The sequence below is a fragment of the Melanerpes formicivorus genome, unplaced genomic scaffold (genome assembly GCF_026170545.1).
Source record: "Melanerpes formicivorus ecotype bairdi unplaced genomic scaffold, bMelFor1.0.p_v2 SCAF_20, whole genome shotgun sequence".
Taxonomy (NCBI): domain Eukaryota; kingdom Metazoa; phylum Chordata; class Aves; order Piciformes; family Picidae; genus Melanerpes; species Melanerpes formicivorus.
Window position 1 is genome coordinate 11,098,327 of NW_027142372.1, and position 23,648 is coordinate 11,121,974.

Consider the following 23,648-nt stretch of genomic DNA (forward strand, 5'->3'; position numbering starts at 1 on the left):
GAATGATACTCTGACACTATGGTTTTACCAACAGCTTAGCCATTTGCTGGGGAGTTTAGCAGGGGTGGGAGGGGGAAATGGGCTTTGCAGGCATCCTTGGGGGCTGTGGGGTTGGCTGGATTCCCAGCCTGGTGAGGGTGAAGGCAGCAGCTTCCCTGTGACGAGGGGGCCAAAAATAGAAACTTTCCTGTGAGCAGAGAGGAATAATACTTCTCCTGAAGCCCTGCAATAGCCTTGAGGCTTGCTAACGTGGTGATAAGCTGCTGTTTGCCTGTGTGCTCTGGAGCAAGCGTGCTTTATCTCTTCCTTGTTCCAGCCCTGGAGACACACACCAAAAAAAAAATACCCCACCACCCAGCAATCCTGCTCCTGTGGGACCACCAGGTCTGTACTTTATCATTTCTCTCTTCTAGCAGCACCTGGAGATCTGCCTTGAATTCCAGCGTGGCACGGCTGATGGCCCCCACCTTGCTTTTTGGATTAAAAACCAGAAGCAGGAGGTGCAGGGGGGGGACACGGAGGGGTGGGGGTGGGGGCTCTGCAGCTTTCAGGGGGATGAGCAGAGCAGATTTGATGCCTTACTTTGTGGCCTCGGTGGGTTTGGGGGAGTTGTGGGTGTTGACACCCAGCCGAGCTGCTCCCCCAGAGCTGCTTGCCGGTGTTGGGTGGAGGAAATGTTCGCAGCTGCCTGAGCAAACAAGAGGCCCCGAGGAGGAAATGCCTGGGGGGGGAAAATCCCAGCCTCCTTGTGCAAAGACCAGGGTTTGAGGGGAGGCTTAAATCTCAGGTAAAAGTAGGATTCTCCCATCCCTCCTGCCCCCAGACTTGTGCTTTCGGGGGAGGTGAGGCAGGAGCACTGCCAGTGGAGAGTGTTAGCGGTGCAGAGTTTGCTGGGCAGGAGCAAAACTTCCTGACACTCTCCCCCCCTTCCTCTGGTGAAAGACCACGGAGCTAATCAGCTATTTTATCACCTGATTTTATTCTTCTTCTGTTATTTCCCTGGGCAATAACGCTTGTGACAGTTTGGTGGCCAAGGGCCTCTTGCAGCCCCACCACCACCACGTGGGTTCAGATGATTTTTAGCCCTTTCAGGCACCCTCTGCAGATCCTCTCCTTTGCCTTGTACCTGCCCCGGAGCACATCTGATAAACCCCGAGCTTCTCCCAGCTCCAGCCCATCTCTGGGCAGAGGGACGACATTAAACCTGAAACAAATTGCCTTGTGCATTGGAGTGGGGATGCTCGAACGCATTTTCTTTGCCTAATGACGGAGGCAGTGGGAGTTGCAGCACCATTAGTTTCTCCTTTTGCCTCCTGTGAGCTGGCAGCAGCTCTCCCCCTCGCCTGGGAACTGCCACATCCAAGGGGTCGGAAGCTCTTCTGCAGCCCCAGCACCTTTTGTGGCAGCTCCGTGATGAGAAATAAGCAGAGCAGCCCTGGAAATGTCGGGAGAGGGCGGGGGTGTAGCTGGGTTTGCAGCGAGCTCTGGAGGAGCCAGCCTGGCCCCAGCAGCCAGAGCTGTTGCTTCCCCTGGCGTTTCCTTCTGTTTTGCGCCTTTTGAACCTTCGGAGTTTGGGTTTTTTTTGAGCTTGGTTGAGGTTTTTTTGCTGCTGATGGAGGGTGGGGAGCTGAGGCGGCTGCTGGGCTTTAAAGTGCTTCCAGCCTGGAGGAAGATCAGCCGTGCTGCTGGCTCTGGGGATAGGAAACTGCTGCTCAGAGGACAATAAAGGTTATTAAATGTCAGGGAGAAATAAAACTGCCCTTTTTTTGGCTGCTTTATTCCCCCCACCCCGGGCTGAATTGGTTTGCAGGCACTTTGTGTTGCAGCCAGAGCAGGGGGAGATGGGGAGCAGGGCACCACAGGACCTTGTGGCATCCCACTGATGGATTTGGGATGTGGGGTTACTCCTCGAGCCCTTGGGGGGCCTGGCTGTGGGTCAGGGACCTGCAGACCTAGTAAGGGTAGAATGAAATGGGTGCATTCCTGTCGTGGGCACAGCCTCACAGGGGGTCAGACAGGTTTGGGCTGCTTGGGGCTGCAGGATGCATCCACCCACCTCCGTCACTGGCCGCTAACATCGCTCCGACCCTTTACCAGGCACAAGGGCGTTGGTGACAGCACAGGAGGCGGTGACACCACAGCTTTGCTGGCCTCTGCCACACCTCTCCTCCCAGCCCGGTGGCTGTGAACAGCAACAGGTCTTTCCAGTCCTACCCCCGTGGTGCTTGGGGCCACGTTTCCGCACGCAGAGCCTTCAGGAGCTGCTACTGCAGCTCTCCGGGCATGCTGGCAGCAGGGTGGCACCTGAGGAGAGGGAAAAGCAGCAGGTGCATCACCAGCTCTTTTATTTTGACAGTTACAGCTTTAATTAATCACCATGCACCAGTAAGGGCTTGCAAAGCCATCCCTGTAACACTGAGCTGTGTCTGGCCTCACACCGAGCTCGCCGGGGCACTCAGGGCATCACCTTCTGCTCAACGCTTCTCACCCCCTGGAAGGAGCAGCCCCAGGGAGCCACAGCCCACGAGTTGAAGGTAAAAAAGCAAATTGGTGCTGTGGGGTTCCTCAAGGAACATTCCAGGGTTAGAGTAGCCTCTCCAGGCTCCCAGAGGGTGAGCTGGCTGATCCCATCTGGAAAGGCTACTGGGAGAAGATATTGGGTGCTAGCTTGCACCCCTGCATGGCAAGAAGGAGGTGTGGAATGGCAGAAGCTGGTGAATTTGATGGGGTTTGGATACTGGGTGGTTTGGGTGAGTGGTTTTATAGCTTTTGAACAGGATGATCCCTATGGCAAATGATCCAAGTGCAGCTCCCAGGAGATCCCACATCCAGCATCTGCCCTGCTCCCCTCAGAGGTTCATCCATGGCACTGCTGTGATGCTTTCCCTGTGTTTCTGACTCTGCCATGCCACTGCCTCACTCCCCATGGGACAGATGGCTGCAGGAGCAATTGCTGCCTCAAAAGGCTCCTGTACTTACCAATTCCTCGTTGGGCTGCTACCCACATGTGAGGGAACAGGGAGCAGCAGCTGGCTGGGATAACAGGACAGGAAGTGACATTGCACAGAGCACTTCAGGAGAGCCTGGTGGAGTTTTGCTGGGGAAACAGCTTTGGTGGGCATGTGTAAAATGGGTTTGGTTGGTGTGTGTTGAGAAACAGTCCCCTGAGGGTGACTGGAACTGGCTGTCATCCCATTCTAGTCCATTCCATCTCATCTTGTCCCATCTCATCCCATCCTGTGTCATTCAGTCCTGTCTTATTCCCATTTCCATCTCATCCTGTCCCATTTGTTCCCATCCCATGCCATTCAATCCCATCTTGTTTCCATCCCATCCTGTCCCATATCATCCCATCCCAGGTTATCTCATCTCAGCCTGTCCCATCTCATCTCATCTCATCCCATCCTATCCTGTCCATCCTTCCCATCACATCTTGTCCTATCTCATCTCATCTTGTCCTGCTCTGTCCTATTGATTCCACCCATCCCATCCCATCCCATTCCATCTCACCTCACCCCATCCTATCAGATAGGGCTGCAGGCCCACGATGCTAAGCTGCCTTTCATGGCTCCTGGAGTTAATTTAATCACTTTTCTCCTCTTCTTGGTGGTTGTGCTCATGAATTTGAAAGCTCTGAAAGCAAAACAATTAGGGACTGGGTTCCCAGGGGACAGAGAGATTTCCTGTCTGGAATTGCAATGAGTCTTTCATCCTCCCTGTCCCTGCCCACATGCTGCTGATGGGGAAGGTGGAGGGTGATGCCCAGCACTCCAGGCTGCGTGGTGGGGATTGCAGAGGGTGCTGGTGATGTTGAAGTTGAATTAGCAGACCCTCAAGAAGGACAATAGGAGAACAGGTTGGTCCAGAGGGAGGTTACACCCACATGAGGTGCTCAGGAGAGGACTGGTGAGGTGACCTGCTTGGGAAGCCACAGCTCCATCAGGATTTGGAAATAAAATCAGGAAAATAGCACTTTGGTCTTCTGCCAGCATTGTCATGCCCTGAGCATCCACGTTGTTGTGCTTGAGTCATCTGCATGGCCTTGCTGGTGACCTTTCCTTTGGTGCTGTGGCCTCCAGCATCCCCTCAGCATCCCCTCACACTCATTCTGAGCTGCTCATGGCTAAAGGGGGACGGTGTGGCTGCCATGAGGACTTTCTCTCTGGTGTGTGGGGTGGTGATGAAGGCTCACGCTCTGCTTGGGTAAGATGGCATGCTTGGAGGTGATGATAACTCTGGCCTGTCACCCTTTCCAGCAGGAGAAGAGAGAGGGAACATAAAACATGGGAGCTGTGCTGGGTAGGCACTGCAGGTAGCTGAGAGTGGCATGTTCTGGGGAGGCTGTTGGAAACGCAACAAGGTTTTGCCCAGCATTGAGCTGAGGTACTGTGCTATCTGCACTGCCCTACCCTGGCAAACCCAGCAATTTACACAGCTGTGTCCTGCCACACCAAGGCCCCTTCTGCCACTTTGGGAGTCACCTCATGATGCTGGTGGAGTCCCCAGCCCTGTGACACTGTGACTGCAGAAAGCTGAGCTGCTGCTTGCCGAGGTAACCTTTGCACTCCTGGCAGCTCTGTGATTACTCCTCACCCATCCTGGGTGCTTTGCATGGGTGGGAGGGATCAAAACCACCATTGTTCCTCCCAGCTCCACCACTTCCAGCATTCCCTGGGTGGTTTGCTGTGCTCCCATGGTGTAGTTTACCAGGAAAGGTGAGGACTGGTGAAGGCTCTGGAGAACAGGTCTTGTGAGGAGCAGCTGAGGGAACTGGGGTTGCTCTCTACAACTCCCTGAAAGAAGATCAGAGCCAGGTGGGGGTCAGCCTCTTCTCCCAGGGAACAAGTGATAAGACAAGAGGAAATGGCCTCAAGTTGCAGCAGGTGAGTTTTAGAAGACATTTTTTCACTGAAAGGGTTCCCAAACACTGGACCAGGCTCCCCAGGCAGGTGGCTGAAGCCCCATCCCTGGAGGGGCTTAACAGCTGCAGGAATGTGGATCTGAGGGACATGGCTTAGCAGCAGACTTGGTAGAGTTAGAGAATGTTTGGACTTCATCATCTTAAAGGTCTGTTAAAACTGAAACCTTTCTGTCATTCTGTGACAAAGAGCAGCAGTGCTTAGAAGAATGATTTGAACTGCAGGTGCAGCTGGAGCTCTGCCCTGGGGCCATCTCACCAGGAATGGTGTGGAAGCAATGTCCCTATGGGTTCCACTTATGCCTGTATGAAGTTTCTGGTGGGTTTATGTGTACCTGCAGGGAGGGCAGAGGAAGGGGAGCCTGGCACCTCTTGTTTGAGCTCATCTCAGCCTGACCATCTGCATCTCCCCAGGTTTGACTGCTTTTCCATTGCATGGCCTAACTTGTCTCCAGTGAGACCTGGACAGGATGGAGAGTTGGGCAGGGAGAAAACCTCATGAAGTTAAGCAAGGGCAAGTGTAGACTCCTGCCCCTGCAGAGGAATAACCCCCTGCACCAGTACAGGTGAAGGGCTGACCTGCTGGAAAGCAGCTCTGCAGAGCTCTGGGAGTGCTGGTGGACAAGCTCCCTGTGATCAGCAATGTGCTCTTGTAGCCAAGAAGGTCAGTGGTCTCCAAGGGTGCATGAAGAAGAGTGTGGCCAGCAGGCCAAGGGAGGTTCTCCTGCCCCTCTACTCTGCCATAGTCATGCCACATCTGATGTCCTGAGTCCAGTTATGGGTTCTCCACTTCAACAGAGAAAAGGAACTATTGGAGAGAGTCCAGTAGAGACTATGAAGATGCTGAGGGGCCTGGAGCATCTCTGTGAGGAGGAAAGGCTGAGAGACCTGGGGCTGTTTAGCCTGGAGGAGAGCAGGAGCTGTTTAGCCTGAGAGAGAATCTGCTCAGTGCTCAGCAAGAGCTAAAGGGTGAGGGGCAAGAGGATGGGGCCAGTCTCTTCTCAGTGGTGCTGAGCCACAAGGCAAGGGGCAACAGACACAAAATTGAAGCCAGGAGGTTCCATCTGACCATGAAGAAAAACTTCTTTGCAGTGAGTGAGCTGGAGCCCTGAAGCAGGCTGATCAGAGAGGTTGTGGAGTCTCCTTCTCTGGAGAGATTCCAAGCCCACCTGGACTTTGTGATTCTGGTCAACCTGCTGTGAGTGACCCTGCTTTAGCATGGGGGTTGGACTAGATGCTCTCCCTTCCAACCCTTCACCGTGCTGGGATTCTGGGAACTTTTTGGCACTCTGCAGACTCTGAGGAGATTGAGTGGAACTCTAACACCTTTGCCCTAATGTGATGCCACCTGCCTCTTCACTCAGCTCCTCTAACACAAATGCTGTGGCAGAGGTTCATTAATCAAGAGCACCTAGAGAAGACATGAGCAGAATTCTTCCCCTCTGAAGAAGTTAGCATCAGGGAGGGCTTGCCAAGGCAGCCCTTGGCTGGGTTTGCTTTGCTCAGCGGGGAGGACAGTGCCGGCTGGCGATGCAGTCATGCCCCCTTGATGTGGAAGGTGGCTGTGAAGCTGGGGTTTCAGGTCCTTAGATGCTTCCATGAGTGAAGAGGAGGAATCTCTGGTGACCTCTACATCAGAGATACAGCCAGGAGCTATGAGGAAAGACTGAGGGAGCTGGGGTTGCTCATCCTGGAGAAGAGGAGACTCAGGGGTGACCTTATCACTCTCTACAACTACCTGAAGGGAGGTTGTAGACAGGTGGATGATGGTCTCTTCTCCCAGGCAGCCAGCACCAGAACAAGAGGACACAGTCTCAGACTGCGCCAGGGGAGGTTCAGGTTGGATGTTAGGAAGAAGTTCTATACAGAAAGAGTGATTGCCCATTGGAATGGGCTGCCCGGGGAGGTGGTGGAGTCATTGAGGTGTTCAGGAGGAGACTTGATGGGGTGCTTGGTGCCATGGGTTAGCTGTTTGGGTGGGTTGGATTGGTTGATGGGTTGGACACGATGATCTTGAAGGTCTCTTCCAACCTGGTTTGGTTTATTCTAACATGAGGATTTCCCCAAGCATTGTGCAAACAGGGGCGTTGAGTCCGGGAGGGTCCAGCTTAATGCCATAAACCAGATTGGATTAGGAAGGATTTGCAGAGGGTTGGGCTGGAAGAGCAGCTTATGGAGGGGCTTGAGCAGCCATGTCACAACCACCCCTGGTGTTGCAACAGGCTCTTGCACTGCGTGTTCACCCCGGGGTGTTGGGTTTGAGGGCTCAGTGAGCAGCCAGACACTCCTGGGCTGGGCAGAGGGGAAGTGGTGTGAGGTGCCCCTGGTGTGCAGGGACAATGGGAGGGTGGTCTGAGCTGCAAGAGGACATGGCTAGATAAACACCAGGAACCCAACGTCTTCCTTGTCTTGTGAGCCTGAGCCAAATCCCTTAGGCCAGGAGATGGTGGAGGGTGAGTACCTGCGGGGCTTGGTGGATTTCATCCTGTGGTGGGTCATTTTAATGCAAATGAATCGTTGTGCAACTGACTCCCTGGTGCTGAAGTTTCTCCTTGCCCTTGTCCATGTGTTTTTGCTGTGCTCTGGGTGTGCTCACGGGCAGGGTGCTGGCCAGCCTGCAGCCCATCTTTCACGGGGTTCTCCTCAGCCTCCTCATGGGGGGGCGGGTGGCAAGCAGGACATGGCCTTTGGGGCTTTCTTCAGAGTCTCTATCTTGTTTCTCTCTGCTCTAGTTCTGTCCCCATTCCTTAAAGAAGGATTTTCCTTCACATCCCTTTGGTTTTGAAACCCTGGCTCCATCCTGAAGTTGTCAGTGCCTTTGTCTGTGCCTTGCCTCAGCCCTGCTGCCCTGGCTTGCTTTTTACTCAAGGGTGTGAAGCAAAAAAAAACCCAATTGCCCAATAATTTAGTAACTTCCACAGAAGAGTCTCTTCCTCTTGTAGCTGTGGTGTAGGTGGGGATGGTGCTCTCTGCTCAGCTCCAGTTCCTCCTCTTTGCCTCCCTGCTGGTGCTGGAGAACCAGCCCTGGCAGCTGTGAGCTTGGCTGTCTCACCATGCCCGCCTACTGCTGGAGTCGTGCCGTGTTGTCACCATGGAAGGAAAATAGGCCACTTATCGTGTGTGACAGACACAGCCACCCCCAGAGCCTTTGTCTGCAGAAAGGGGAATGGAGGGATGAATTTCCATGTCAATCTGGGGGCAGAGCTGTGGCTGCTACCCTGGTGCTGCTGGGCCTGTGGGTGCCCATGGGCTCCCTGCAAGCACACCGAGGTAGGTGCCGGAGGGTGGATGTGGCTGCAAGTGTGGAGGGTAGTAGGAGATGGGTTTGGGCTGTGTAAGGGGCTGGAGAGAGGGGTTGGTCTCCCAGGAGGAGGTTTTTGAGTGGGGCCACAAAATCTCCCAGCATGGTGGGGATTGGAAGGGACCTCTGGGGATCATCTAGTCCGACCCCTCTACTAAAGCAGGTTTCCCAGGATCACAGTGTCCAGGTGGCTTTGCAATATCTCCAGAGAAGGAAACTCTCTGGGCAGCCTGCTCTAGGGCTCTGACACCCCACAGCAAAGAATTTTCTCCTCCTGTTGGGATGGAACAGTTTGTCTCTGTTGCCCCTTGTCCTGTCACGGGGCATCACCGAAAGGAGCCTGCCCCCATCCTCTTGACACTTGTCCTTTAGATATTAATAAACATGATGGGGACAACTTTTAACAGGGCCTCCTGTGACAGAGAGATCCACACTGGACAGAAGGAATAAATGTTTTAAGCTGGGGATGCTGAGACATTGGCCCAGGTTGCCCAGAGAGGTGGAAAATGCCCCATCCCTGGAACCACTTCCAAGCCAGGTTGTTTGGGGCTCTGAGCAACTTGCTTTAGTTGCAGATATCCCTGCTGACTGCAGGAAGGTTGGGCTTCATGACCTTGAAATGTCCCTTCCAACCCAGGCCCTTCTATGAATCTCTGCTTTCCTGGTACCCCAGGGACTCTCCTTTCCTTGTCCAGGTGAATCATTCCTGGGGAGGGCTGTGAGTTACCAAAGCAGGTGGAGCAGACACAAAACTGCCCATCTGCCATCCTGGGTTTGGTTTGATGTCAGGACCATGCATGCCAGCACATCACCAGGATTTCCCCTCCCCTACTTTGGTGTAAAGCCCGGGTCACCAGCAGAAAGAAGAGATAAAAAGCAAGACCTGTAAGCTGTGCCTTGAAGATCAGGTGTCCATATGAAAATCCAACCATCAAAAGCTGGCAAGGAAAAGGCAGCAAACCCCTCAGATGAGAGCTGGGGCTCTGAAATGTGTTTTTACATGTCACTTGCAATTGCTGAAGTCTCACTTAATTACAATAATCACCCTCAGCAGACAGTCAATTAGTAATGCTCTTGGATTTCTGCTGAGCTCAAAGTTTGTGTCACAAATGTGTTGTTGCCTCCATGGGCTGATGATGATGTGTGTGGAGGGGCAGGCAGCAGCTCTTTGCGCCATCTGAGCCCTCTTGATGAGGATGCTCCAGGGCAGAAGTGACTCACCCATCTCTCTCCTCCTGCAAGGCTTGAAGGGACTGAAAATCCTTTGACTCTCTTCCAAGGATGCCCTTGTGAGGCAGCATCTGGGTTTGACCAGGCTCTGCCAGGAATGCCACAGTCCTCTCAGCACCAGTCCCAGAAGGGTTTCCTCAGGTTCAGACAATTTGTTGCTCATGGGTCATCCCCATACATCATCTCCCTGAGGGGGAAGATGCTGATCAGATAATCATCACAGAATCATGGAATTGTTTTGGTTGGAAGAGACCTTGAAGATCATCATCAAGTCCAACCATTAACCCAGCACTGCCAGGTCAGTGCTAAACCATGTCCCTCAGCAACACATCTGCATGGCTTTGAAACCCCTCCAGGGGTGGGGACTCCAGCACTGCCCTGGGCAGCCTGGTCCAGGCCTTGACACCCATTTGGGGGATGAAATTGTTCCTCATGACCAACCTAAACCTCCCCTGGAGGTTTTTATTTTCCCCTGAGTGGCTCATTTGGGGAGGAGCAAAGCAGGTGCCTCACAGTCCTCAGCTGTTTGAGTGATGGAGAAGCTTAAAACCCAGCTAAAGGTGATGGAAGTTGATGTGTCATCAGGCACTGGAACAGGCTGCCCAGAGAAGCAGTGGAATCACCATCCCTGGAGGTGCTTAACAGATGTTTGGATGAGGAGTTTAGGGATATGGTCTAACAGTTGTGCACAGGGAGATGTTAGGTTATAGAATCATAGAATTGTTAGGGTTGGAAGGGACCTCAAGGGTCATCTAGTTCCAACCCCCCTGCCATGGGCAGGGACACCTCACACTAGATCAGGCTGCTCACAGCCACATCCAGCCTGGCCTTAAACACCTCCAGGGATGAGGCTTCTACCACCTCCCTGGGCAACCTGTTCCAGTGTCTCACCACCCCCACGGGGAAGAATTTCTTCCTAACATCCAATCTGAATCTACTCACTTCTATTTTTGTTCCATTCTCCCTACTCCTAGGGTTGGACTGAAGGTCTTTTCCAACCAGGTGGCTCTGTGAAAGCTGTGGGGACCCCACGGAATCTGGCTGAATATTTCAGGTGTCTGTGCGTGCAAGGGCTTGGCCAGGCTTTTAGGGGGGGTGGGTGATGAGTTCAGCGTGGGAATCCCCCCCACAAAGCAAGTGGTCCCACGGGGCTTGCCCGCTTGTCCCGTCCCTGCTCGGCCAGCCGTGCAAGCCGTGTTGAAATCGCACAATGAGCCTGGGTTGGGTTTTTTTCTCCCTTTCTTTTCTTTTTTTTTTCCCCCCTTCGCCTTCCTCGGAGCCGGCGCGGCAGCCAGCCGGGCTCTGCGCGCAGCCGTGCGTGGGCAGCCGGGGGGGAACGCCATGCCTTTGAGCTCCGGAGGGAGGGATCCTCTCGTCCCCACGTCCCCTCCATCGCCGGCTCCGCGGCGTGCCGGCCGCGCCGGAGCCAGCCTCGTCGGATGCCGCTAAGCCGCCGGCGAGCCGAGGTGTGCCGAGGGCCCCGGGTGCAGGTAACGGCCGAAGGGGTGGAGGGAGGGAAGGCAGTGATGGGAACGCCAGCTTTGCTGTGACCCCACGCAAGGACAGGCATCGGCGTGGCAACACAGCCCCCATCCTCTCTCCCCCCCGCCCTCCTCTGAGGCTTAATCCGTCCTTTTTCCTTATCTCATGCTGGGAGACGGAGAAATCCGTCCTCTATCCTCATCTCATGCTGGGAGGTGATAACTGCCTTCCTCATGGCCCAGACACCAAGGCAGCGCCGTTCTCTCTGCACTCAGCCCATCGGGCAGATGCCTTCTGCCTCCCAGGGTAGGATGGAGGATCCCTGGGTGCTCTGGGAATCCCTGGGTAGGATGGAGGATCCCTGGGTGCTCTGGGAATCCCAGGGTAGGATGGAGGATCCCTGGGTACTCTGTGAGTCCCCCACAGTAGGATGGAGGGTCCTTGGGTACTCTGTGGGTCCCTGGGTATGATAGAGGATCCTTGGCTGCCCCACAGGTCCCATAAGCAAATGCCTTTGGCCATGCTGCTGTTCATGATTTAACCATAAGGCTGGAGGTAGCATCTCCCGTGGGAGTAAGGGGGGAGGCTGAGTGTGTTTGAGGCAGGGGAAACCCTTTCAGGGAGCTCATTTCCATAATACAGCCCAGCCCCTAAGATCCCTAAGTGTCTTTTGCCATGTGAAAATGGGAAGTGCAATATAAACGGCCCCATTTGGGGGTTCCCAGGAGATTTGGGGGCGGGGAGGGAGGTGGAAGCTGGGTTGCTGGCGACTGTTGAAGGAGAAGCGGCTGCTGGGCACAAAAGCTGTGTTTTTGCAGCACAGGTCTACTCAAGAGACATTTAATTCTCTTCTGAAGTCCAGGCAAATGGGGAGCTGCCATCTGGTGTCTGATGGCAGCAGGAAGAAAAGGCTCTGTGCAAGCTGGGAGCTTGCTGGGCTTCAGGTTGGTTTGAAACAGCTCCGGCATGAAAGCTGAGCCGACCCTCTGAAGTGAGCCATGTGGATTAATGCTGCCTTTGGGGCAGGGGAGGCTGGGGCCAGGAGAAGATGCAAAGCTGGGGAGAAGACTTAGAGGACCGATGGTGTTCCAATCATCTGCCCAAAGCCTGCATCAGGCAGTGGGTGCTGGTTTTGGTGTGCATCGAGTGCGTGCGGTCTCTGCCCTGCAGCCAAGCGCAGGTCTCAGCTCACAGCCTCCCTGGTATTTGGGGAATTATTTCAGTGAATTGCAGAGGCTGTAACTTCTCCTTGGCTGCAAAGTGCCCAGGCAGCATCTGCTGTTGGCTCTGCCTCGGAGAGGACACAGCTTCAGCCCTGTAACAAAAACGGGAAGCAAGTCCTCGCTGCCAGCACATTCCAGCAGCTGTGCAGTGGGGACAAGCGAACCCAGTGTGGGGAGCTCCAGCTTCCTCACATCCCAGCATCTGTTCAGGCAAGGAGGTCCCACAGAGCAGTAGGGCTTGGAAGGGACCTCTGGAGGTCATGTGTTTAGATGCTGTGGGGGCACTTGTGGAGCAGGCCTAGGTGAGGTACCTCCAGACTGAGTGCGATTGGAGCGATCCAGCACTCGGCAGCTCTGTGTCCCCAAGCTGTGACCTTTCTGCCAGGCTGTGCTCACTGTGGGAGAGACACGGAACAAGCCTGGCCAGTTCCCCTGGAGGAAACAGGCTGTTCCCTTACAGCACAGGGAGTTTTCCTTGGCAGAAACAAAGCTTTGCCCATGGTGCTTCTGCAGAGCCTTGCTGGTTTGGCTCAGCGCCCGCCAGGGAGCTTCTCTCAGAGGTGCTTTGCTGGCACAAACCCATGGATGCAGTGGGGGTGGTTGGCTGCATGGTCCTCCTGGGCAGTGCCAGTGCCTGGAGCAGTGGCCATGGTGCAAGTGATGTGCCTACATTTGACCCCACAGTGGGCAAGGTCTGGTGGCTTGCAGGGGTCTGGATGTGCTCTTGCTGGGGTAGGTGAGACAAGTGTGGATCTCTGTGGCAAGCTGCAGTGTGGAAAGGTGCCAGCACTGAGAGATGGCACTTTGCCCTGTCCCTCTGGCAGCAGTGACTCAGTGTTCCCTCTGCCTCAGGGCTACATCCTTTCCTGGGCAGCAGGACATCAGCAGGAGGAGGTAGCAATGCACTGTCCCCCTCACCATGGTTAGGAAGGATATGTGCCCTGATGAGGCTGGGAAAAGAAGACGTAGGATATGTTTAAGTCACCTCAGCTGCAGGTCCAAGTCCAAGCACTTCCATGGCCAGGGCAAGCTGCCCGTGTGCTTTGGGAGCATCTCGCTGGCTCGAGGCTGGAACCTTGATGGCTCCTCAGTATGATATGGATGAGCTGTTGGAGATCTCAGAGGAGCTCAACGGTGTCAGTGTGTGATGGCCAAAGGAGCAGAACTGTCCCCTCTGGGCTGCTTAGCCAAATTCAAGAAGAATATTTAATTGCCTCTTCTCCCCTTCCCGAGAGCAGCAGCTCTCGTGGGGGGTGCAAGTGGGCTGAATGTCCCCAGGGGCTCTCAGAGGTGTCTGGGTGCCATCTGAGCACCCAGGGAGCAGGGGAATGGGAGGGGTGTGCTCACGTAGCTGTGAGAAGGCAGCCAGAGATTTATTTGGTTTAAGTACAGTTCCTGATCACCCCTGATGGCTCTGGGCTGGAGAACTGTCTCTGTGCAGGATGCAGATGTGGGCTCCAGTGCTGTCATTATGCAGGATGACACTCACAGCCTGATCTGATAATGAGGATTAGCTGAGTTTCTCATCCAGCTCTGGAGATGGGGTGGGCAGGAGCTCACCCATGGCTGGAGGGTGAGGAGAGCTGGGCCACAGACCGGCTGGGTTCAGCTGAAGCCACAGCAGCAAAGTGGGATTGGATCCTGCTTTCTGCCCCAGGGTGCCCAAAGAGCTGGGAGATGCCCCATCCCTGGAACCACTCCAGGTCAGGTTGGTTGGGGTTCTGAGCAGCCTGCTCTAGTAGCAGATGTCCCTGCTGACTGCAGTGGGGTTGGACTAGATGACCTTGAAAGGTCCCTTCCAACCCAAACTATTTGTGATTATATAATTCCCAGAGGGTAATTGCTGAGGTCCTGCAGCGTCCCCAGCCTCAGGCATCCAGCATGCCTGTAGAAAGCCCTGAAAGGAAACTCTGCATGAGTGCAAAGGGTCCCCAAAGGCCATGCTCAAAGCCAGACTATGTCATGTCCTTTACCATTGCCGTTCTCTAGTCTTGGTCCCATGGGTGCCAGTGAGGCTTTGGGGGGCGTGACTTTTGGCCTCCCTGTGTCATTTCTTCAGGCTTTGCCAGGAGAAGAAGGAATTCAACTGCAGATCTAGGCTGGGTGGTCCTGTTTTCTGGAAAGGACGTACTGGAACCCGGATGGGAGGAGGATGTCAAAGCTGCAACATTCCTCTGAAACAGGGCAGAAGAAATGTTCACCATCATCCCCAGCTCATTACTCCTCCCTTTCCTCTCCTGGGCACTGGGTTTAAACACCCTGTGTGTCCCTTCTGGGCTGCCCCATGCCTGCCCCAGGGCAGAGCTACGTGGTATCTCCTGTCTCCCCTTGACAATCTCCTCGGGACACTGATGACCCGCCAGCAGGGGCTCACAGTTGCACAAACCACCTTGGCTTTGTTCGTGTCCCAGTGCCAGCAGCAGTGTTACCCCTGGTCATAGTGGGTCCCACCACCCACAATTCCCCCAGTGCCCATGTGCTGGGAGTTTGGTAGATTTTGCCTCCTTCTGAGATTTCTCAGGGTTTGATGAAGGTGGAGGAAGCAGCAAAACTGGGCAGTGCCTGATTGTGAGGGGCCAGATGGGGTGGATTCAAAGGCAGATCATGGATGAAGGCTGCTTGCATGTCTGTGTGCAGCATTAGGTGTGTTATTCAGCTCTGCCCCAGCATTTCTGTTTAGTAAAGTCTTAGGGCACCTGTAGCACTTCCATGCCAACTCTTTCCTCACTGATAATATTCCCAGGCTGTTGTCTCCGGTGGGAAGATGTGGACTTCTTGTTTGCCTTCTGCCTGTGGGGAATACAGATCTGCTGGAAGATGCTTGCTTGCTAGGAGCCCCATAATGAGCTGTGTGCCACTTTGTCTGGTTGAGCTTTTTATTTCACCCCCAGACTTGACCCAGCAGCTGCAAGCCAGGAGTGGGATCCTCCAGGCTGTGCCTGGGCGGTGGTGGGATGTGCAGCTGGGCTGGTTTCCAAGTGTGAATGGAGCCAAGCAGGACCTGGGGCTCTTGGTTTGTATCCTGGCTACCCCTTCCCTGGATTTGCTGTAGCAACAACTGAGTTGTGTGGTGGGTATGGGGATGAGCTTGAAGCTTCTTTTGGTTTTGAAGCTCTCCTGAGCCCTGTGTTGAGAACCAAACAACCTTGAAGGCTGTGGAAATGCCTGGGAATCCTGGACACCCGCAGCAGCTGCCAGCACCTAAAAATACCTTTGGTGGCTTTCATTCAAGGGCAGGACTTTATCATGAGCTGGCCAATGAGTGATTAAACCCTTTCTGGCCCTCTGTGAGCAGAAAGCACTTATTAATGCTGCCTGCAGCCCCTGGCCAGGTTTCTGCTGAGGTTCAGAACTGCTTGAACCCATTGTGAGTCCTTGAGCACTGCTCAGCTTGTACCCTGAGTCCTCTCTCCCTCACAGTGCTGGCTTTTGGGGGAGGGATGCCAGCTGCCTGCTGTGCACATCTGGAAGAGAGCTCAGGTCCTTCTGGGCACATGCATGGCCTGGAGCAGAGCCAGAAGCCACCACAGCCCCAGCACTGTCCTGTTTTCTGGTGATGTCTGGAGAAATATGCTCTCCTGGATGTGGTTGTCTCTTCCCTGTGCTGCTGGTGCAGGGTGTCTGGGGCAGGACAGAGCTGCCCAGAGGCAGAGCTGCTGTCTGATCTTCAGTGATATTTGTTTTTCTAGAGCTGGAACTCCCTGATCTTGGCCATGCCTTGTTACTAAGCAGTGTGTTGCTTGGAACAGCTTCTGCAAAGGTTGGCCATGCATGGGACAGGTGGCAGCTCATGGGCAAGCTGAGCATGGGAGAAGGCTAATCAGCAGTGCTGGGATGGGTTGTGCCCTGCCTCCAGTTTGCAAAGTGGGAGCCACTCTGGTTGGGGTGGATGCTTGTGAGGTTGTCCACTTGGTAGAGGGAAAAGGGGACATGAGACTCTCCTACGCCAAGGAGTGCCCAGATCACAGGGAAAGAGTTGGTCTCCCAAGTAACTCTGGCAGCTCTGAGCCCAAACAAGCTCTGGAGGGGCTAGCAGAGGAGGTCCCTGCTCCATAGGTGCCACACCTCAAATACTAGGTTCAGTTTTAGGCCCCTCACTCCAAGAAGGACACTGAGGTGCTGGTGTGGGTCCAGAGAAGGACAGCAAAGCTGGTGAAGGGTCTGGAGAACAGCTACTCTGAGGAGTAGCTGAGGGCACTGGGGTTGTTTAGCCTGGAGAAAAGGAGGCTGAGGGGAGACTTTCTGACTCTCTACAACTCCCTTAAAGAAGGTTGGAGCCAGGTGGGGGTTGGTCTCTCCTTTCAAGGAACAAGTGATAGAATGAGAGGAAATGGCCTCATGGTGCACCAGGGGAGGGTTAGGCTGGCTAATAGGAACAATTTCTTTACTGAAAGAGTGGTCAGGCATGGAAATAGGCTGCGTAAGGATGTGGTGCAGTCACCATCCCTGGAGCTGTTCAAAAACCATCTCTACGTGGCAGTTTGGGACACGGTTTGGTGGCCAGGGTGGTGTCAGATGGACAGTTGGACTTGGTGAGCCTTAGAGGTCCTTTCCAGCTGAAACCATTCTGGTCCCGTGGTTGTAAAAGGAACTCCACAGCTGCCTTGGGAGTGGGAAGATCTGGGGGTGGATGGATGAGGCACAGAGTGATCCCTGCAGCTGGAGGAGCTGGTTGGAGGGGGTCAGAACACCGTGGGTGGCTGAGCTGGCCTGCAGCTGGCTGGGTCCCCACGGGCACGCTGCCAGCCCCTCCTGTGCCGCAGCCACTCGGCTCCTCTCCACCCGCTGCTCGCAGGCTGGCTGCAGCAGCGTCCCTGCAGCCCTCCCAGGACCTGGCTTTAGGTGCGTTCAGGGCTTCGGCGTGAGGCAGGGTGGGACAGGAGGGTGTGGAGCGGGGAGGTGACCGCTGGGTGTTGGGTGCATGTGGGTGCATGAGTTTCTGCCACCCAAAGTGACTTTCCTTTCTGTTCCTGCTGTCTCTCAGCCCTGGGGATCTGGGTGATGAGTGATTTTCCCAGCCAGCCTGATAAGCTGTCTGGTGCTCAGGGAACGTGCAGCATGTTCTTTTGTCTCTATCCTGTGGGTCCCAGCACCATGCTGACCCAAAGGGGCTGTGGGGAGGAGGACGCTGTGCTGGGGAGAGCTGCCCCTCCTGCAGCTGGTGGGTTACTTTCCCACCTGTGTGCTTTGCTTGGTGAAACACTTCAGAGTTGGTCTCATTTTGAACTCATTTTTGTCATAGAATCATTTTGGCTGGAGGAAACCTTTAAGATCATCAGCTCCAACCATTAAATGATGATGAACAGGACTTGGGTCCTTTGGGGTGTGCTGATCTTTGAGCTGAAAGAAATCTGAGGTGTTTGGGTTTTTTAGCTCTGATGTAGTTGCCTGTGTCCTGGGCTCAGTTCCCTGGAAGACAGCAGGGCTGTGGCAGTGCTCCTGTCATGCTGTCTCTGGGCTGTCACTGCTTTGCCTGGGCTGGTCTACCCACTCCTGTGCAGACCCTTGCCTTGTGCTGGCTCCATGCCCAGCTGCTGCAGCTCCTACCGAGTTCACTTCTCAGAAGGCATCACTTGTCACCTCCCTGGGGCAGAAACATGCTCACTGAGGACACAGGTGACGCTTTGATGAAGGGGCAGCTTCAGGGCAGCCCTTTCTTTGACCCTTTTGCTGCACAGCAGCTGCTGCAGTACTGCCTGGGATGTCCACGCACCAGAGCATCGTGGTCCCTCACGGCTCTCTGAAGAGCAGCACTGGTTGGATTCCAAAAACAACAAATCTATTCACAGAGCCCTACATCCACAGCCCATTACAGCTTCTGCTATGTTTACATCCCCTTTCCATTCCCAGTTCAAGCTGGGGCATGTTTAATACTGGGATGCTCCATCTTGGAGTAGATCCCATTTCCAAATGGGGTCAGGCAGCCCCCTGAGCAGGGAGGAGAGAAAGGGAGAGGAGGATTCTTCTCCAGGGCTGCCTTGGAAAATCACCAGTGTGTTTGCCAGCTGCTGGCTCACACTGGCCCAGTTTTACCCATCAGGCTGCAAGATGTAGCATATGGAGCTTGGGCTCAAACTGTCTCTTTTCTGGGCAAAAGGATGAAAGCCCCACCTGAACAGTGCAGAAAGCACATGAAGGCTGCCTGGGTTTGCTTAGTCAAGTGGCTGATGGAGAACAGCCAGCCCTCTCTGCCTGGGTGTCCCCATCCTGTCCCTCCCTGCTGCTGCTAGCCATCCTGGAGACATCATAGGTGGTGGCCTGTAGTCTTGTTGCCCACACCCATGGAGGTGGCTCCCTGGGGCTCTCTCTTCATTCTTGTCCTCCCTTTCTCTTTCAGATGTCCTGTAGCAATCCTTACCCCTACAGAAGGACCTGCCTGCTTTAGCCAACCCATCCTGCCAGTGATGGCCTTGACACCCCAGTGAGGACAAAAGGACAAGGAGCAAATTCCCCCCAACGCCGCCACATCCCTCGGGAGAGCCATGGAGGCCCCTCTGGATGTGCCTGTAGGGAACCTCATTGACTTTGATGGCGAAACATCTACCTGCCTGCCCTCAGAGCCCTCTCCTCCCACTGCCCCCAGGGACAACGGGCAGCTGGCGGACAGGGGGGACGTGGCTGGGGAGGAGAGCGATGCCACCGAGTCGGCAGACAGTGAGAACGACATGGGAGGCTCTCCCAGGCACTGGGGCGGCTACCACCGCTCCTCCTCCAACGAGTCCTTCTCCTCCAGCCAGAGCACCGAGTCCGCCCGGGACGAGGGCACGGCCGAGCGCCGCGAGTTCATCAGGCATTATGTGGAGAAGATCTTCAGTGGGGGGTGAGGGAGCTGAGCTTGCTGCCAGGGGCTGTCCTGCAGGGTGGGACCTGGCTGCTTTCCCACTCTCGGAGCAGCTGTTTGTGTCCTTCTGCAGGCTTGGCTACCGCAGCTTGTAGCTCCTGGCCATGACGTGTTGTGGAGCTAAGTGGGGGGATGTGGGCTGACTTACAGCCCTCTTTAAGGCACACCCTGGCTCATCTTTCACCTCCAGCTTCCCTCCCTTCTTCTTTCTCCTCTTTCCCATGCCAGGTGCCCCTCGTGGGCCAGGGATTTCACCATGCTGGGTGTCTCCAATGCCTCTCCTGCACCGAGCATCTCTGCCAATGCTGCTGCAAATGCCAGTGGCTCCTCTCTGCCTCAAAGCCCCAATATCCTGCAGCTCCCCCAGCTCCCATTGCTGTGGTCTCCATAATGCTGTGGCTTGGCATGTCAAGCAGGATTGAGCAAACCAAGCGTGATGAGCAGCACCAGGGCTTGTTTTCGCTCTGGGGCAGAATGCCTGTCTCTGGAGCTCAGTTTCTGCTTGGGCTGTCCTTGGGTCTTCCCTTTTCCCTCTGCCTTTGGTTTCCCTCCTGCCAAGGAGGAACAAAAGAGCAGCATAAGCCAAGGGATGACAAAATGGGTGCTCCATTTCCCATCTCCTTCTGCCTTCCTCCTGTCATCACAGCACTAGGAAGCTTCCACCAAAAGGGATGATGCTGGGGAGCTGAGCCATGGCTGGATGGGGAATGCTGGCCACATCCTCAGATATAGTGGTGGCTTCTTTTTTTCCTTCTTCTTCTTTTCCCCCCATTTCAGAGAGGATTTGGACCAAGAGGAGAAGGCCAGGTTTGGTGAGCTCTGCAGCAGCGAGAACGGGAAGGGCAGGGAGTGGTTCGCGAGATACGTGAGTGCCCAGGTAAGGAGAGAGGTGGGTGAAGGAGCAGAGATCCTGCACCGGGGCTGTGGAGCAGCCTGGGCAGGAGGCTCAGGATGGGGAAACCTAACAATAGCCCAAAGCAATGTTTCTGGAAGCTAGGAGACCAGAGGAAGGGAGAAACTTCATCACAGGGGGATAGAGAAGTGACCAAAAGCATCTTCAGATGGTTAAATCCGGGCTTGTTGCAGTGTGGGTGGGCTGAGGTTGTCCTTGCTGCTGCCCTGCAGGGCTCTACTAAACCCTGAGCTTTGTGCCTCCAGCGTTGCAACTCCAAATGTGTCTCGGAGCAGACCTTCTACCGCCTGATGCAGTCCTTTGCCCTCGTGCTGTTTGAGTAAGTTGAGGTTGGGTTGCAAGCAACAAAAGCTCCTGAGATCTGAGCCGTGGCTTGAGAAGGGGCAGCAACCACAAGGCTGCTCAGGTTGCTACTGTTAGATGTCTTCACCAAATCCTCCTTGTATGGCAGGTGTCACCAGATGGATGATTTCAGCCCTGCCAAGAACCTCATGACCATGTGCTTCACCTACTACTATGTGGGTAAGAGAGTTTACTTGTCCTGGAGATTGGTGGTGAAGTGCCCTGTGTGTGGGAAGGGTGATGGGGGGTTTCTCAAGCTTGACTTACTCTGGCTGACTCCAGTACTGAGTGGAGAAGAGCCTCCATGGCTGAGAAGTTCTGCAAACCTGCCAAAGCTAGCTCAGGCTGGCGCTGGTTTGTCATTGCTTCTAGCCAGGCTGTTTGCTTGTGGCAATCCTCAGATGTTCCTGAGCCCTGGGGATGTGATGTGGACACCCCAGCCCAGAAGCACCTTGGCTTGTTGCTTGATGTGTGGTGTTCATTCCTCCATGGGCTGCTGGATTTTCTATCCAGGATAAAGACCTCCAGGAATTGGGATGGGGTCTGGGTCCTTCCCATCTGTCTCATGGTCTCTGTGGTGCAGCTGCTAGCTGGGAGTAGATCCTCTAGGAGCTGTCCACACCCAGAATCGTGGGGCCAACTAAACTCCTGTCATGTTGCCCACAGGCAAGGCCCACTCACTGCCCTTGGAGGCCAAGGAGAAGCCCATGGGCAGCATCGACTCCTACCTGAAGTCAGCGAACAGCTGGCTGGCAGAGAAGAAGGACATCGCCGAGCGGCTGCTGAAGAACACGTCGGCCAAGACAGAGAATGTCAAGGGCTTCTTTGGGGGCCTGGAGACCAAACTGAAGGGCCCTGCCACCAAAAAGAACGAGTGGGTACCACTCTGTTGGGTGGACTGGGTGGGAGTTTAAGCACCTGTAACAAGACCAGCCAGAAACCTCCTGGGCGTAGGGCCACCATGAGCCAGGGGTTAGCATGGTCGTGGAAAGGCAGTCCCTAGCCTGATCCTTTATTTCATACTTTGGTCATCGAGCACCTCATGGTCTGGGAGTCCTGAGTCCTTTGGGCATGGAGATATGTGGTTCCAGGAGACCATGCTGTTGCTTTGTGGTCTTCTGCATCATCTTTTCGTCATTGGAATGTGCTGCCCAGGGAGGTAGTGGAGTCACCATCCCTGGAGCTGTTCAAGAGGGGATTGGATGTGGCATTTGGTGCCACGGTGTAGTGATGAGGTCTGTGGTGACAGGTTGGACTCGATGATCTTTGAGGTCTCTTCCAACCTTGGTGATACTGTGATCTCTGCATTGGATCCAAATGGGATGGACAGCACAGTTTTCTAATCACATTCCTGGCCCTGAGGACAACAGCATGGGAGGAGGGGGGCTTTCCAATGAAGGTGCTCTGCATGCCATGGGGGCCAGGGCTTTGCCACAGGAGTTGTCAGGGGGATGGGTTTTTTGGGAGCTGACACTGATTTCTGTGCCACAGCGAAGGTGAGGACAAACCAAAGGAGGAGAAGAAGAAGACTGGTGAGTGGAGCCAGCATTGCTGAACTGAACACAATCAAGGGGAGGAAGAGAGGGTTGGAAGTGGTGCAGGATGGTCAGCATGGCTAGAGCTGTGGGATGGGGAGAAGGGCAGGAAGGACCAAGGAGACTTCTGAGCTCTTGCCATGCAAGGACATCTCGTGGCATCTTGTCCTCAGTGGCACAAGAAGCAGAGGTTTGGGCAGCCCCTGACTCCCCTCTGGTAGCTCTGTGTGCTATAAAACCAGTGGTCCCTCGAGTATCCTCCTGGGACATCCATGCCTTGATCACAGCTGATATCTGCACACAGAGGGCAGACAAAGCTCCTCTTCATGTTGATGAGGATGTGTTGGGCAAGAGAATTTGGATGAAACCTTGCCACCACTGCTGCTTAGATGCCAAGCTGGTAGGAGGTGTCAGGGTGGGAAGGTGGAAGTCATTCAGACCTCATCGCGTAACTGTGTGTCCTTACAGTTTCTATGCAGAGCCCAGAGGAGGAGAAGAAGGGAGAGAAGATCTACCTGTACATGCACCTCAAGCAGCAGCCCATCTGGTAAAGTTTGCCTTAGCCTCCCCAGGCAGGGGATTTGTCCACCTTTGCCACACATTCCCCAGATGTTCATGAGCACTTCTAAACTGCTGCTGCCCTTAAAAGTGGTGCCCATGGCTTCTGCACATCCCTTGAGCTCACGAGAGTGTGTCTGCAGCCACACAAGGAGCTGGGCCAAAAATGGACCAAATCTTGCTTAGATTCCCCTTGAATCACCTCCTGGCCCTCAGCAAGTGGCTGAGCGTGGCTCTGGGAGGACTTGGGGACAGGCTGAGGATTTAACTGCTCCCAACATCTTGCTCCCTCCCACTCTGCAGGCACAACCTGCGCTTCTGGAACGCTGCCTTCTTCGATGCCGTGCACTGCGAGCGCAGGAAGCGGTCCCCCACCACCAGGTAGGACATGTCCTCGTGGGAAAAGGAATCCCCATGTCCCCTCCAGCCCCTCAGCGTTCCCTTCTGCTCCTGACAGCCCTAACGTTTTCTAGCCTGGGGAAATTCTCCAGTTTCCACCTCTGATTGCATATCTGCTGGGGTGGGCAGGTGGGATCTCCATCCTCTCAGAGATTTGGCAGCATGAAGGTTTTCTTGCTCATTTTGCATCGTTTTGGCAAGGCCAAAGCCCTCAGGCTGTGCCCAGAAAACCTAGCCAGGGTCAGGCTGTTGGTGCTTAAGTTTGTAAGCAGATCTGGAAGAAGATGCTTGGTGCAACGCTCTGGGGAGCTGCAGCAGATGGGGAAGGGATGCTCTGGCTCCTGGTTGTCCCCAGGAAGGCTGCCAGTACAGCGTGGAGACCGACCTCAGCAGCCAGCAAGGATGAGAACAGGAGGTGACAGCATGGTAATCCCTGAGAACTGGCAGGATCAGGACAAGCCCTGCAAGGGAAAGGGGCTGCTCATTTTGGAGGGTGGCTGTGTGCAGGGAGCAGCTGGGTGCCCAGGCCCAGGGGACCCCACAGGGTGCAAGGATGGGCAAGATGTTCACCAGGTGCATGCCCATCTCTTGCTCCACCGTAGAGCTGCCATGAGACCTCAAAGCAATTCACCCCTCCAAAGCTGGACCATCTTGCTGCGTGCCTGGGCAGTGCAGAGGCTTTGAGCTCTGGGGGTGAGAGTCATTGAGCTCAGAGCACTTGAGCAGCCTCTCTTTGGAGCAGTGATGGCACTTCTTGAAGCACCCAGCCCTCCTCCACCCTCCCCAAACCCTGAATGAAGCCATGGCTGAGCCCTGGCTCCCACCATGGGATGCTCTGCCAGGTTCAGCTCAGCAATCAGCCTCTGCTTTCTCCTTTATTGCTTTTCTTTCTTTCCAAGCAAGCCA

The 23,648-nt window shown here is 54.7% G+C and overlaps 1 protein-coding gene across 7 annotated transcripts in view; it reads left to right on the forward strand.

The window, feature by feature from the left end:
• The first annotated feature begins 284 nt into the window (after positions 1-284).
• The window catches only part of KIAA0513 (KIAA0513 ortholog), a 29,486-nt gene continuing 6,122 nt past the window's right edge, over positions 285-23,648 (forward strand). For 2 of the 7 annotated variants that reach the window (XM_068150815.1, XM_068150822.1), the window contains exons 1-9: positions 10,758-10,939; positions 18,492-18,974; positions 19,773-19,872; positions 20,154-20,227; positions 20,360-20,430; positions 20,917-21,124; positions 21,742-21,782; positions 22,254-22,332; positions 22,647-22,724. In XM_068150815.1, the coding sequence (XP_068006916.1) occupies positions 18,637-18,974; positions 19,773-19,872; positions 20,154-20,227; positions 20,360-20,430; positions 20,917-21,124; positions 21,742-21,782; positions 22,254-22,332; positions 22,647-22,724 (989 nt within the window). In that variant the 5' untranslated portion in view covers positions 10,758-10,939; positions 18,492-18,636. Of the gene's footprint in view, positions 385-2,236; positions 2,535-7,161; positions 7,372-10,757; positions 10,940-11,168; positions 11,238-18,491; positions 18,975-19,772; positions 19,873-20,153; positions 20,228-20,359; positions 20,431-20,916; positions 21,125-21,741; positions 21,783-22,253; positions 22,333-22,646; positions 22,725-23,648 lie in introns of those variants that run through there. The other 5 variants (XM_068150818.1, XM_068150817.1, XM_068150820.1 and 2 more) reach the window with 5 other exon arrangements.